The sequence below is a fragment of the Odontesthes bonariensis genome, chromosome 19 (assembly GCF_027942865.1).
Source record: "Odontesthes bonariensis isolate fOdoBon6 chromosome 19, fOdoBon6.hap1, whole genome shotgun sequence".
NCBI lineage: Eukaryota > Metazoa > Chordata > Actinopteri > Atheriniformes > Atherinopsidae > Odontesthes > Odontesthes bonariensis.
Window position 1 is genome coordinate 17,810,678 of NC_134524.1, and position 14,511 is coordinate 17,825,188.

General features: G+C 41.4%; 1 protein-coding gene across 4 annotated transcripts in view; it reads left to right on the top strand.

Annotated features, from left to right (window-relative positions):
- exoc6b (exocyst complex component 6B) overlaps nt 1-14,511 on the top strand; it is a 110,879-nt gene that overhangs the window by 39,151 nt on the left and 57,217 nt on the right. For all 4 annotated transcript variants that reach the window (XM_075451457.1, XM_075451458.1, XM_075451459.1 and 1 more), the window contains 5 exons: nt 4,819-4,939; nt 5,021-5,092; nt 6,983-7,080; nt 7,822-7,927; nt 8,109-8,218. In XM_075451457.1, coding sequence (XP_075307572.1) covers nt 4,819-4,939; nt 5,021-5,092; nt 6,983-7,080; nt 7,822-7,927; nt 8,109-8,218 — 507 coding nt within the window. The remainder of the gene's footprint in view (nt 1-4,818; nt 4,940-5,020; nt 5,093-6,982; nt 7,081-7,821; nt 7,928-8,108; nt 8,219-14,511) is intronic.

A 14,511-nucleotide genomic window follows, 5' to 3' on the forward strand; every position in this document is an offset into this window, starting at 1 on the left:
CAGTGTTTTGTGTTTTGTTTCTTTTTTTTTTTTTTTTTTTTGCCCATTGCTTCAAACAACTGAAAGCAAAACTACGGTTCCGTGTCAGTTTGGAGCGAATAAATATTGAGCAACCGGTGCTTCTACCGAAATTAGAAAAGAGAGAAGATATTACGCTCAGTCTGTTTTTCACGTCACATAGAAATGGTCCACAGCTGAGGCAAATGAGGGGCTTTATCTGCGGCCGCTAATTGTTACTCGTGAAAGTTTCAAAGATGGGATTTCTGAGCAGCATGACCGAACATAGCGTAGAAACTATGGTCTGCTCAGGAAACGGAGCAAAATTTTATTAAACATTTGTGAGAACACACACCTATTTAATGCGCTGCTAGTTCTCTTCAACAAACCAGGTGAGCAAAACGGATTGAATCACCAGATGCTACTTGTGTCTTATTGTAACGGGAACGATGAGAGAAAGAGACTTGTCTGACAGATGGAGCTGATAAATAAAGATCAATCACATGAGTCAGGAAGTGAATCCCAGGAATTAAGACTCTAAGGGCGTATTCAGACCAGGAAAGTCCGATAGTTCACTTGCTTTGGTCCGAACCTTTTTTTTTTCATTTTGGTGCGGTTTGCTTTCAGACTGTACATTTCAGTAAACGGACCAAAATATGTCAACAAAGCCACGCGCCCTGAAGTCGTTCGGCTATTGGTCAGAATCGACACGCGCAACACAAAGTGCTAAGTTCAAAAGTGAATGTAGTCATGGACGCTTTCCGTGCCGTTATTGCTTTTAATATAATCAAAACTATATGTTTTTTCAACGTTTTGCTATTTTCACAACTGTGTAATTACTATGCTGCTGTACAAGTAATTTATCAACAACGACGACAAAGGGCAAGGCGGCTACGGAGGAGAACACTGACTCGGTCTTTCGTTAGCTTTACCACAGCCGGTCTAGTAATTAGAAGAACGACGCTCTGTTCTGTTACCTAACAGCAGACAAATGACGGATGCTCCCGAGGTACAAAAAAGCAAAAAGTCTGGGATTAGGTCCGGTCTGCTTTCACACCTCCAAAAGATCCACACCAGGGTTCGTTTGATCCGGACCGAGTCCGACCTTTCAGCTCGGTCTCGGTCCGCTTGTTTGGTCCGGACCAGAGTTCGGTGGTTTGTATTCAGACCATCCCAAAAGATCCGGACCAACGAAAATCTGGTCCGTTTGGTCGTTTGGTCCGGACCAAACGAGGTAGGTGTGAATACGCCCCAAAACAGTTCAGTGAATAAATGACGCTTAGAACTGTGTCGTGAGAACGTGGCTTTAGAGGAGACGATGCGTGAGACTACTCTTAATACCAATACAATAACCGGTACCCTGGTGAACATTGTGAGCTCTTCGTGTGTTGGTATCATCGGCAAACTTGTTATAGCCTATTAGATTTAACATTTGAGTCCACATGGGCATCGTATTTTAGCAATGCAGTGTGCTGTGTAAACACATGCCAACTGAACCAATTGAAGTTTTATGGTCTGCATCACCACATGTTGAAACCGCAGTGTTTGGTGTCTGCCAATACTGTAAGCTCTGTGTTGATCTGATGTAAAGCATCAATTGAATCTGTTATTTTAGTGACCTAGGCTACTGAAAAACAAATCATTAAATCTTTTACATCCCTTGCAGATGGCATAGATTGCCAGAGTAGGGTTCCTTCAGCACACCAAACTTGCAATTCACTGCTTTATATTTACCCCTGTGTGCCAACGCACTGGCACAGGGCCGTAACCAGGATTTTTCAAATACCGAGGTCAAATATTGCGATAAATCTTATTTGACAAAAAAAACATCCTAATATGTTGACTTTTTAAAATACAGTTTGGAAATGTGAATAAACAGAGGTAAATCACAAGCCCATCAAGGAGGTGAATATGTAAGTGAACAAGTTTATTATAACAATGTGATCACAAAAGTAGAGTATTTGAGTGAGTGAGTGAGTGAGACTCAGTTCTTCCCCTTTCTTCCTCTACTGACTCTCTCTCTTCAACTCCCTCATTCTCATCCTCTCCTGTGTCATCTGTTTTAAAATATCATCATCAGCATCACCATTAATATTATTGTTATTATTAATATTACATTATTATTATTATTACTATTGTCACCATCATCACCATGCATGTGCATGACCCACTAAAAGGTCAAATGAATGAGTTGGGTTATTGGTCTAACCGATGTGCAAAATTTTAGACACCATTTGCAATAAAATCCAAATGGTTCATTAGGAAAAATGCAATCATTTTACCTAAGTAACTGGTTGAATCCTCCCACTAAATTAACATCGTAGAATGTGCCAAACAGACCACAAGATGTTGGCTGTATTTTAGATGTATAGTCTCAATTCAATCCATTCACTCAACACAGAGAAGACATAGGTATCATGCTGGGCCTGACAACTAGCTAAATGCTGGTAAAACTTGGCTTCATAATGCACCATGAGCAGCACAACTAACCTCAAGATTGTGTCATATGAGAGAGTACACGGGGTATTTCATTCTGTTATTTTGCCCCGTGTGCATCATCAATTGTTTTAAGTAAAATGAAAAATATAAGTTTCTGACCCAGTTTCTATTAGTCTGCTTTATTTACATGTAGGAAGCCATATAGCACTGAACAAAACTGTAGCTAGTGAGGCTGAATGACCACTAGCCACAGTTGGCACAAAACTGTCAAGCCCTGATTTAAAAAAAAAAAAAGTTAGCTTAACAGCCCAAGCCGTGTCACGATTCCCAACAATTCCATTACAGGTCGCTACTTTTTTTTTTGGAAAATCGAATTGAGAGAGAGATTTGTGTGCAGTGTGTTTGTGCCGACTGGAAAACGAAATCCTAACCAAGGGGCTTTGTGACTGTTGCTTGAAATGCTGAGGACAATGATCGAGCATCCTCCTATTCCTAGCTGCGCTTTGAACGCATATGAACATTATGAACTGTCACTCATTCTCACTAGCGATTGGCGAAATGAACTCACCTCCTTCTCTCTTTCTTTTCCCCTGCCCAGTTGGCTTTCCAAAGCTGAGTTTAGTTTGTTTAGTAGATTTCTTCATCTTGCTTCCAGTTCCTAGCTGACTTTTGCGTCGAAGCTGTGTAATATGATAAACATGTTTCCAATGGCGGGTGGCGTAAAAAAAAAAAAAAAAGGAAAAAAAAGTCGGGTGGCGTTTTTGCGCTCAGTTTTAAAATATAACGTGATGATAAAGGGATTATGTGGACTTTATTTTCAGAAAAACAAATGAGAATGCATGCTGATCTTTCCACCAATCAAAGTCAGAACGATTTTCATCTTATATTAATTTGACATTTCTCTGAAAAAAAAAAAAAAAAAACACCGGGGAAAATACCGAGGTCATGACCTGTGTGTCCTCAATGCTGGTTACGGCACTGCACTGGCATCAATCCAGACATGCTCTCCTCTCGTGGTGTCACGGCTTTATCTAACATGTAGCTACATAAAACATCAGGTGAGCCACTGAACTGAGCTCAATTTACCAGAGCATGAGTAATATTTTAGCTTTGTTACTACAAAGCTGAGACTGTACAGACGCACCCACAACTGCAGACAAACGGGTGTCAGGCGGTTGTTGCTTCACGTGTCTTTGCGGGCTGACAGACCTCATGAAGTGTTCGTTTCCGTGCAAAGGAGGAACATTTACTGTAATTTCCAATAATGATGAAATGCTGTTTAAATGCAGCGAATTTACAGTGAGTCATTTACAGCGAAAGCTTTCAGAGTCTCTCACAAAAGCAAATGTTGGAAGAATGTTTAAAATCCATCAAAGTGCACATTTATACCCGTCTGTAATGACAAAGAGGAAAACTAACCACGCTCACCCGAGCCGCAGATTGGACCACGGTGCGGCTCATTGTGGTCTGGCAAGTCTCTGTGGGCACTGGTTTGAATGAGACACATTGTCAGCGGACATAAACCAAAAGTCACTTTGCAGGCGATTTGATCCATTCACTCAGGCATCGTTTAAGAAAAACAGTTCAACGTATGATTGACGAATGCGCTGCATTGCTCAGACTTCAGCATCTTTTAACGCCTGACTGGACGAGTGTGCTGTTTCTCGGCTGTCATTTGTACTCATGGCAGCTTTTCTGGAAAAGCTCTGTGTGAGTATCTGTGTGAACTGTCTACAAAAGAGAGGTTTTAGGGGGGAAAAAAAAATAAATGGAAGGAAATAAATAAGCCACAGAAAGATACAATTACAGTGATGTGAAAAAAGCACACCCTCTTTATATGTTAAGGTTTTATGTGTCAGGATATAATAAACAATCCTCTGGCCCTTACCGGGTTTTAAAATGAGGCAAATACAACCTGAGATGAACAGCTCATGACATATTGCAATGTGCTATTATTTATTCAACGGAAGCTCAGCCAAAATACAGAAGTGTTGTGTGAAAAAATGAGTACAACCTTGCTGCTTCCATTGGAGTTAGGAGAGGAAATGGCAGCCAGGTGCTAAAACATCAGCAGTGATGTTAGAGAAGCAATTGTTGCTGCCCAGTGTTATAAGGCCGTTATTAATCAATATGGAGTCAATCTCGCCTAGAGTAGATGGCCCATTAAGTTCACCCATGCAATGCTCAGAAGAGCTGCAAAAAGGCTCAGACTTTACAGGTCTTAGTTTGCATGTTAAATGTTAAAGTTTCTCTTAGAGAAAGACTGAGTAAGAGCTCAGGAGAGTGTTATTGTCACCTTCTATTTGCCTGAAAATAAATCGATGTAAATGAGGCATGTTATTCTGGCTTATCGGTGTGCTTTCGGTGTCTCCGTCCATCCAGCTTCTTCGTCGTTGAAGACCACGTCCTTCACACCACCCAGGGTTTGGTCAACCGAGCTTATGTGGAGGAACTTTGGGAGCTAGCGCTGTCCAAAATTGTTGCCGCCCTGAGGACACACTCCGTAAGCTGGATGACCCACTCACTAAGACTAAATGCACGTCTTCATAAAACTGCTGAATGACACGCTCCTTTGTTTCGGCAGTCGTACTGTGATGACCCCGACCTGGTGCTGGATCTGAAGAACCTCATCGTCCTGTTTGCCGATACGCTGCAAGTAAGTCCGTAATTTATGACTGACCTCAGACGATAAGGGAAGGAAGGCTTTGCCATCCCACTTTATCCACCAAAATCGTTTTTGTGTTTTTGTACTTCTTGTTCAGTTGTTTTGGGAAGCTATTTGACCCCACAGGACCATGAATCTTTCTCAGAACATGTTTTGCTGTTCTAAAAGTGGATGGCTGCCAGTCTCCAATGAAAGACTCTCTTTCTAAACGGACCCCTTTTCGAAATAGAAGTTTATCATCTGATGTCAGTTTGTTCTGTGTATTTATTTTCCACCGTTTGAACAAACCTGGATGGATCGAGTGTGATGGATGAGAGGATAGAGGGATGAAGGGGAGATGGAAGGGATGTGGGTGCAAACCGAATGGGAGCAACGCCGAGATGAGTAAGACAAATGGAGGAAGGGGAGGTGATGAATGGGGTGGTCCAATGCCCACTAATCATTTATGGGAAGTGATGAGGTGCTGCTGAATGGCTGAATTAAAGTTTTGTCTGGTTTTTGTATCTCTCACAATAGAGAGAAACGACAGTGTTATTTTAGAACTTAATTTTAGGCTTTTTTTTTTTTTTTAATACAGTGTTCTCCAGATTTTTGTCATCTCTACCTTCTACGTTGGCTGAATTATTTGCTTTGAATTAAATTTTTTCCCCCTAACATTTCAGACTTTCAAAGTTGTGCAGACTTAAAGTACCCGTTCATTTAATTTGGGGTGATCAACGGACAGAATATAACGTCTGTCACTATGCTTTGCTTATTGTTCTCTACCGATGATGAGGGTTAGTAGCAGGAAATTGAAAACTGCTGGAAAGGTCCCAAAAAGATGCACATGCTTTGTTTTGCTTTGCTCCAACTGTTGGCTCTAGTTGGTTAACTCTTGTAGGCTACAAGCACCATTTCTTCCAAAAAAATCTGTATGTTTTCATACCTTCTCGTCTGTACCGTTTTAAAATACAATCCTGCACTCTCACTGACAAAAATATACCTTGTTGGAGGCAAAAAAAACCCAAACCCCTTGAATTTATAGACTCCAAGAAAATTGATGGACGGATAGATGGATATTCCATCCATCCGTTTTCAATACCCACTTGATCCTGTACAGCGTCTTGGGGGAGCTGGAACCTTTCCCAGCTGTCAAACTACATTTTTCTACAGTAGCTCAAAGAGTAAAACAACACTGTCTCTGGAGTTTGCCCTCTCATAGTCATCATAGTTTTTGTTTCATGCTTGGAAGGGGAGGGTACCCTGAAGTCAACCATAGAAACCATGTGGATAAGTAAAATGGAATTTCAACCAGTCATGTGAACCAAGAATTCTACAAAGAAGTAGTTGGTGTACAGCGGTCGACACTGCTGATTGTCATCACACCTAAATTTTATGTTGCAGCCACAGAGACACAGGAGAAACCACAGAGAAACTGTTTGGTCCAGCAAGGGGGGATTCTCTCATGATTGTGATTTCACGAATCTTATGAGATTCCAGTGTATTTGTAAGATAAATGGGAGGATGAAACGGAAGTGATTCGGTTAGTTGCAGTGTGCAACTTCAACACAAGATGTCACTAAATCCATGATGGTGCACTTTAAAATGTCTTAAAGCTAAAAAGAAAAATAAAGAAAAAGCTGAAAGCTGAACAGCCAACTCTATTTCTACCCATGTATGTTGCTTTTCTCTGAAAGGCTTTATTTTATTTCTAATTGGCCGTCCCAATATCCTGCAGGGAAGCAATGCAAATAAATGATGAGAAAATTACATTTGGGTGGATGTTTAGCTTGCAGAACACGTTTTCAGAACACGAGAATGGAGCTTGACCAGTACACACTTTTTGCATGTTCTCATACAGTTTTAACACAGACCTGTGCTGCTGTAATTCCCCCTCTGCAGGGTTTTGGCTTCCCAGTCTCACAGCTGTTTGACATGCTGCTGGAGATAAGAGAGCAGTACGGAGAAATCTTGCTCAAGAGATGGAACATCACCTTCAGGTACGTATTAACAGGAGTCTGCATCTTTGGCTGGGTTCGAAACCCTGAAATGCCTCCGTCCCCTCATGGCCTTTCTGGTCATAAGGCCATGAGGGCACACCAAGTTTGTGGGACCGCAATGCACTCTCACACGTCGGTGTGTGAGTGGGAAACGCCCTCAGCCTGGTTTTGAAGTTTTACGAGCAGATGGAGAGAGGAAGTGTTTTAAAACAACGTCCGGAACATTCTTTACCCTTTAGAATAGGTAGTACCCTTTTAAGAGTCGGTGTGTGTACTTGGGCTCAACATGCCATTGTTTCACCATTGCTTTTCTCCAATGACACCAGTGGGACTTAGAGCAGTGAGAACGGACAAACAAACACGCATTCCCTCTCTCTTTCCTCCTCCTTTCTCATTCACACACACATACTCGCACAATTGGAAAGCCACAGGAATGTTGTGTTGTATTGTTGGGGAGAGAGCCCTCTCCGGTTCATGGCCTCTCCATGGAACGTTGGAACGTCCGAACTCTGGAGCGCCAAAAAGAAGTGGGGGTGTTGAAAGAAGGGAGGGTGGTAAGAAAACCTCAAGCAGCAAAATGACCCCCAGTGGGATGATTGTTTATATACGTGTGCATGTTTGTGCTTCTGAGAGAGAAACGTGACCGATGGCATCTAGGTCACTCCTGTTGACCTATTTGCATCGTCTGAAATAGAACGATAGGAAACTGCTTACCTGCGATTTGTCTTGTGTTTTCTCCAGGCAGGTGTTGGATCAGGACAACTATAGTCCAATCCCGGTCTCAACAGAGCAGGAGTACCGCCAATACACCTCCCAGTTTCCCCTGCAAGACCCTGAACTGGAAAAGGTAAAGCGCAACAGACGGGACAGAAGTGTGATGGAGAAACGGCAGAGGAGTCATTTTAATTTGATTTGTTCAACTTCAAAAACTAAAAGAAAAACCTGAACTCGCGTGTCTGTCCATGTGAGGTAACAAAAAAAAAAATCAATAAAATCGCTAAATGCCTGTTTTATGTTTTTTCTCCCAGCTTCCCTTCCCCAAGAAGCTTCCCTTCTCTGAGTTTGTGCCAAAGGTCTATTGCCAGCTGAAAGAGTTCATCTATGCTTGCCTGAAGTATTCTGAGGACCTGCATCTCAGGTACACATGTATACAAACCCGTGCCTCTTATTTTAGGAGCTGTCTTCACACATGCATTCTTGCTGAGTTTTTCTGTCCAACCTCTAGTAAAATCTATTGAAGATCGGCAAATGAGACGATGTTTGACCATAGCAATAAATCTTCTGGATTATTTCCTGCCTCTGTTTGTGTGTTGGGGAGTAAAAGTTGCTTTCATTCTTCTTCTTGCTCACCTGTAAGCTGCCGACCACTCGCTCCTCACCATTGTGGATCCGTTCAGATAAATGCTGTACTCGTATCCTCACAAGAAGAAGCTTCATCTGGTATTCTAGAAAACTGGGATTCCCACTGCATACTTTCTGCATCGCATCCCGCCTTCTGTGTGCTCCAGATGTACATTTCACCACATCCCGTTCCGTGCCTTTCCAGCCATGAGAACTCATCTCCAGCAGAGCATTTCCTGCTGTGAAATGCACGAGAATGAGTCATAAAAAGTCTGGATTAAATTGTCACACATATCCAAATTTACATAAGCTGCACTGTCATATTTGCTGTTTGTATAAAAAAAAAAAAAATTTAGGATCTAGGATTATATGAGCAAGAGAAGCAGATCTGAAGTCATCTTTTGGAAATGTTTTTATAAACTGGTTTGAAGTGAATAGATTAGGCTTTGTAGCGTTGAGGGTGGCAGTACGGGCTACACTGCTAATGGTTGTAATTCAGTAGAAGAAGTAGTTGTCCCAACGAGAAACAAACCTCGCAGAGAGACAAAACAGCAACTATGGGGAACATTAAGAATTATTGAGAAAAATGAAGCGAGCTTCTTCTGTGGGGATTACTTGAATCTCTTGAAAATATTAAATCATCTGTCAGTCGGTCACATGAGTTTATTGTGATTTTAATCTGTAACACGTCAGACAGGATTCGAAACTGCCTATGGAAACCTGGATGCTGTCGCTTTGTTGTGCTCTCACACATAAACTCACACACAGCAAACTTAGTTGTTCGATCCCTTTTGAGTCAGCCCTCAGAAGGAGAGACACACACTCCCACGATTCAGCATCCAGTTCCAGCTTCTGTTCCAGGCTCTGTGGAGGTTAAACGGTAATCTGTGTGTGTGTGTATTGGTTATGGTTGATGGAAGAATTAACTCAAACAATGCCGCTACTTTTCTGTCGAGGAGAGGAGCAATCAGGAAACGACTTCCGCTGTCCAGAAGTATTCCGCAAGTCTTGGCCAGACGCGCATGCATGCATGCATACACACACACACACACACACACACACACAGACCAACATGCGTACACATGCATGAAAGTTGAGCAGTGTAGGTTAATTTACCAAACCAGCAGAGACACACACACACACCCAACAGAAAATCCCACACATTGTGTATTCCTGTTTAAAATGTGTTATCAGTGATGAGCTCTTGCTTTGTGCATTTTCTTTTATTTCTTTTATTTCTACTCGTATTCCCACGGTTAGTGTGGGTTGTTGGGACTTGTCTTTTTGTCGATTTGAATGTTTGATTGCGTTTCTGTGGGCTTGCTTTTTTTTAATCGTCCGTCCTGCGGAAGTTTAAACCACGCTTTTATTTGTTTTTCTGTTTAAGAGGTGCATATGCATGTATTAGCATGTCGGTTTTTATGGGAGCTGGAAATCTAGGAGGAACCGCTGATCCATGACTGGCGGATGAAAGGGAGACAGGGGCAGGAGGAGGGATGATTGGATAAAAGTTTACCTTGTATAGTCGGAGCTGGTGCAGCAAAGCTAAGGACAAAAGATACTGTCTTGTGCATTTTTCTTAGTCTGCATTTAAATTAAATCTAGGTGGATTTGTTTTGCCAGTGAAACAAAGTCCACAGCGATGGGAATATTGTGCTCGAGTACAAATCTGTCAACGAGTGAGGCCCAAGCAAATCCCTTCAATCAACTACCCTTCCTTATGCATTATAGGGCATATCAATTCCCTAAAACTCACAAAAACTAACTGGATCTTCCGCAGCAGCCGACAGGACGAACTGAAGCAGCGGTTGTAGAGAAATCCCCACCATGTCCATGTCCAAGCAGATGTTTCTCTCTGGTCTTTTGCTGACCAGACAGCACTAATCGCTCCCCTTAATCAGGGTAAAGACTCCACTATTTGACCTGGCTTGATTTCTACAGCCGTACACACCCTGCTATCTGGTTACCGCGGCGGCACACCTTCCTGCCGTCTTCAAACACACGCTGACTCACAAGAACGGAAGCAGACGGGACGACTGAGCCAGATTGTGGTCATTGATCCCCCTGACCTCTGACCTCAACCTCTGCTCACGTTTTTAATTAAGAGGAAAGAGGCTTTGTCTGCATGTGGATTTTTTATTTTGTTTTCTCCTTTGTGTTCTTGATATGCAATAATTTCATACCTCCGTGTACACTGTTTGGTGTTTTACTGACTTGTTTTTTTTGCCAAGAAAGAATTAATTCTACAGACCCTTTGATCCGCCTCTTTGGTCCAGGCTGAAATATCTGAAATAACAGCTCTTTGATGGATTGGCATGACATTTGGTGCAAATATTACCGGCTGCGTGGTGAATCCTGAATACTTGGCTGATTCTCTGATGTTTTTTTTCTGCAACCCCTCACATTCTGCGAAACGTCTCCACTTTCACTCCATGGATTGGTAAAAAATGTTCTCTACTTGTGGCCCCTAAAAGATAAATCCTCCTCCTGAGGAATTAAAATCAGCAACGGCCTCAAATGCCCTCTGTGTTTAGAATGAATTGGCAAACGTTAGGAACCTTTCAGTTCAAACCAAGTATGTGAAAGTTTTAATGTCGATATAAAACTTCTGACCAATGACAAATCAGACTTTGGACCAGCATACTGTCATCTTCCAGATTCAACCGAAAGCTCTCATTTTCAGGATCGTACCTCACCTTCTTCCCAGTAAATCATCCTTCTACTCCTGCAACTTCAGTCCAAAAGTGATCACCTTTTGTCTCTAGAAGCTGCACCTTTCCAACCATCTGTGGGAGTTCTTTGCTTCCAAGGTCATAGACTTTGCTAAAATGCTGAAATGCGCACCTGTAGAAGGAATCGGAAAGTTTCTGCCATGGCTAATCACACACACACAGAGAGTCGATTCTTGAGACGTCTAGTAAACACAATGACCAGAGCAAGACACATGATGATATAAACGTTGAATGCAACATAGAAAATGTGTTGGGGACTATAGAGGCTACGTCACCGTTCAATCTATGCACTTCCTCTCAAAACACATTGACCATAGCAGCTGCTGCTAGTTGCTTTTGGTCTCAACAAAGAATCTTTGCGACCTACCAAAGAACATGTGGACTGTGGATGTTAACATCTGGTCAGAGATTGGGTTTCCTTATGTTCACATGTTCCTCATTTCTGCGCCAGGAAGATTCACAAAGCAGAGCCTTAAAGTATATAAAAGTCTGCATGCCTGGTCCTACTTTAAAGAGGGATTTGTCAGCAAAATTAAGATGACAAAGCCAATCAATTTGGCTCTCTTCTCTTTCATTTTTAGAGGTTTATAGAAAAAACAAAACCCCCAACTTCTAACTGAATTTGTTGCTACAGTCGATTGCACAACATCACCATCTTCACCATTTTGGACATTTTTTGGAGTTTCCCTGCAGGTCAAACGGTCCGCAGCAATTCATTCAGTTGTATTTTTGCTATTCAGTGAGATGGCCAAAAGCATTTGCAGTTTGATCTTATCGCAATATCTATTGAACACTTTAATAACTATTTTGCTATCGGGCTTCTTTTTTTGGTCTCGTTTTAATGGCAAATGAAGTTTAGCTCAAAAATGAGAGAAAAGCAGCTCTAAAATGTGTTCAAATCAGTCTGCATCCAAAAATGTTTAGGTTTTATCAGCTGGGATCAAATCACAGTATCATGGAACACTGATTTCATTCCTTTAATATCACAATGATCCATCAAAATATATAATATATTGTGACACTAAATGTGAGTTGAATTTACTTAAAAAGAATTAAAGGGATTATGGCACATGGTGGAAAGAGGCACTTAGATAGTTATTGAGGGTGTGTAGGTGAAAAGCTACTCCTTACCTGAATGTACTGGTTCCAAAACTGGACTTTTCTGTCATTTTATTTACTTTGGAAGCGTACACCTTGGATGGAGGAAAGGAGAGGACCAGCAAACATTTTAGCTGTCCAGAGGAAGTACGTCCTCTTGCAACTGCTGTGTGTTAATCATCCACAGCTCTTTGTTGTTAGTTTGATATTGACACATTTACGACTAAGTTCAGGTGCAGAATGTCTTCCTACAGACCAAAATCCATACTTGCAGTCCGTGTGGTCCGTTCTGCAGTAAAGCCCAAATGAGAGTATCTGCATACTGAATGAATTCAGAAAGACGATGTTTCAACTTTTAAACTTGTACCAAAAAAAAATTGTTCTATTCAGTTGGACTCTTCGAACATGGCTCATGGGCATTGTTGTCTATAGCAAAGATATCATTTTGAGACTTGACAGAGACCTGGATGTTGTATTGGCTGGGACTTTGGTGATGAAGGCTGTGCAGCTCTGTTCTGGAGGGGATGAGGTGATGTTGGCTGGAAAGTCTGTGGGAATTTCATCAACCTGCAGCCCAGAGGCAGATCAGCCGGCCGGAGTCTCGCTGGTGGAACTCCCGAACCATTTGGGAGACGAATGTAGAAAGTGAAATTGAGAGCTGCCACAAAGATGGCCACGAGCCAGTCCAGTGGTAGAAGATTGTGGTTGCAAATGTGTCGAGCTGCGAATATGAGGCAGGGTGTTGCTGAGAAAGTGCATGCGTGCTTCGCTAGACCACTGGAGGTGAAGACAGTGTGAAAACCTTCATCCAATGATGCCTCTCTTTTCATTCCAAACACAGTCAAATAATTCTGAATCATAATTTCTCCAGTAGAGATGAAGCCACTGAAGATGTTGTGCCAAAACCCTTTCAAAGCTGTTGTCACTTTTCATTTTCCAGCTGGCTCACTGAAAACCGAGCACATCGTTATATGTCATGGAGGTTTTCAGATTGGGACGATGAGCCATCTTTTAAGTCAGCATCACTGTTGCCTTTGTCCAGGGGAAAAAAAAAAAAAAGTTTTGTTAACAAAGCCAGAATATGAGCTAAATCTCATTCATTTTTATGAGAGGGATTCAGTTTCATTATCATGGGAGTTTTTGAGATTTCTAAAACAACTTTCTCTCTTGAACTGCTCTCCTTGCACTGAAAGTGTTGGTGTCATATCTGAACCACCACCCGGGTGCTTTTCAATAACATTTGCTGCGTTGGTCGTACCTGGTAACATACATGTATCACTTTTAACACGGCGCAGCTCTAAACTGCTGCGGCCACATTAATGAACAGACACACGTGGCAGTGGTGGTTTAATATGGCTTCTGATTGGCTGTTAAGAGAAATTTGACAGATCTTATTAAATTGTTAAGGTTTTACTTACGATGATTAGCTACAGTACAGTTTTTCTTTTCTCAGTGTCTGCTCTCTGTTTGACTTTTTTCGATCAATATTTTGAACTGCTCCCATCCATTGACTTTTTGTCTCACACAATGTATTGTCTGTTAGCTTGACGTTCATTTTTCATGGCGATGTGACATGTTATGAGAAAACTGTCGTGTGTGGCGGTGAAGTAGAGCTATTTTCCTCATGCTGATTACCGCTATGTTGTTATTGTTGTCCAGTTAAATACTTACTATTGGTCAGGTAGAAAACTGATGTTTTTCCATCCACTGGGCTTTTTTGGGCGGAAAAAATCATTTAATCTACATATCGCGATTTTTATTTTTATTTTTTTATTTTCTTTTCTTTTTTTTTTTTTTATGGGATGATTTTAAAAATCGATTTTTCTCCCCTGAATCGATTATATTACGTCATATCCGTGTCCAGAAAAACTTCATTAATTCATTACATTAAGTTATGTTAAGACTAGCCCACATTTGTCCTGTGTGGACATTTCAATTAATTTTGTAACTGTAAACTTTAAAAGATGCTGTACATGTTAAGTACCTCTTTTTGTCTCAGTTGAAATAAATGTCAGCTGCTGGAATGACTGACACAGACGGATGTGCATTGCTTATGGGAACGACATTCATTCTAGAAGTGTATGATTCAACTTGTTTGTTTTTTAAGGAGGAAGAAAATTGAAATGACTGATATATATCAAATCACAATACTTGTAGAATTGCAATTATCAAGAATCGTGATACAATCGAATCGTGACCAAAGCATATCGTCCCACCCCTAGTTGATTGGTACTATGATATTAATTGTAATGGCGATACA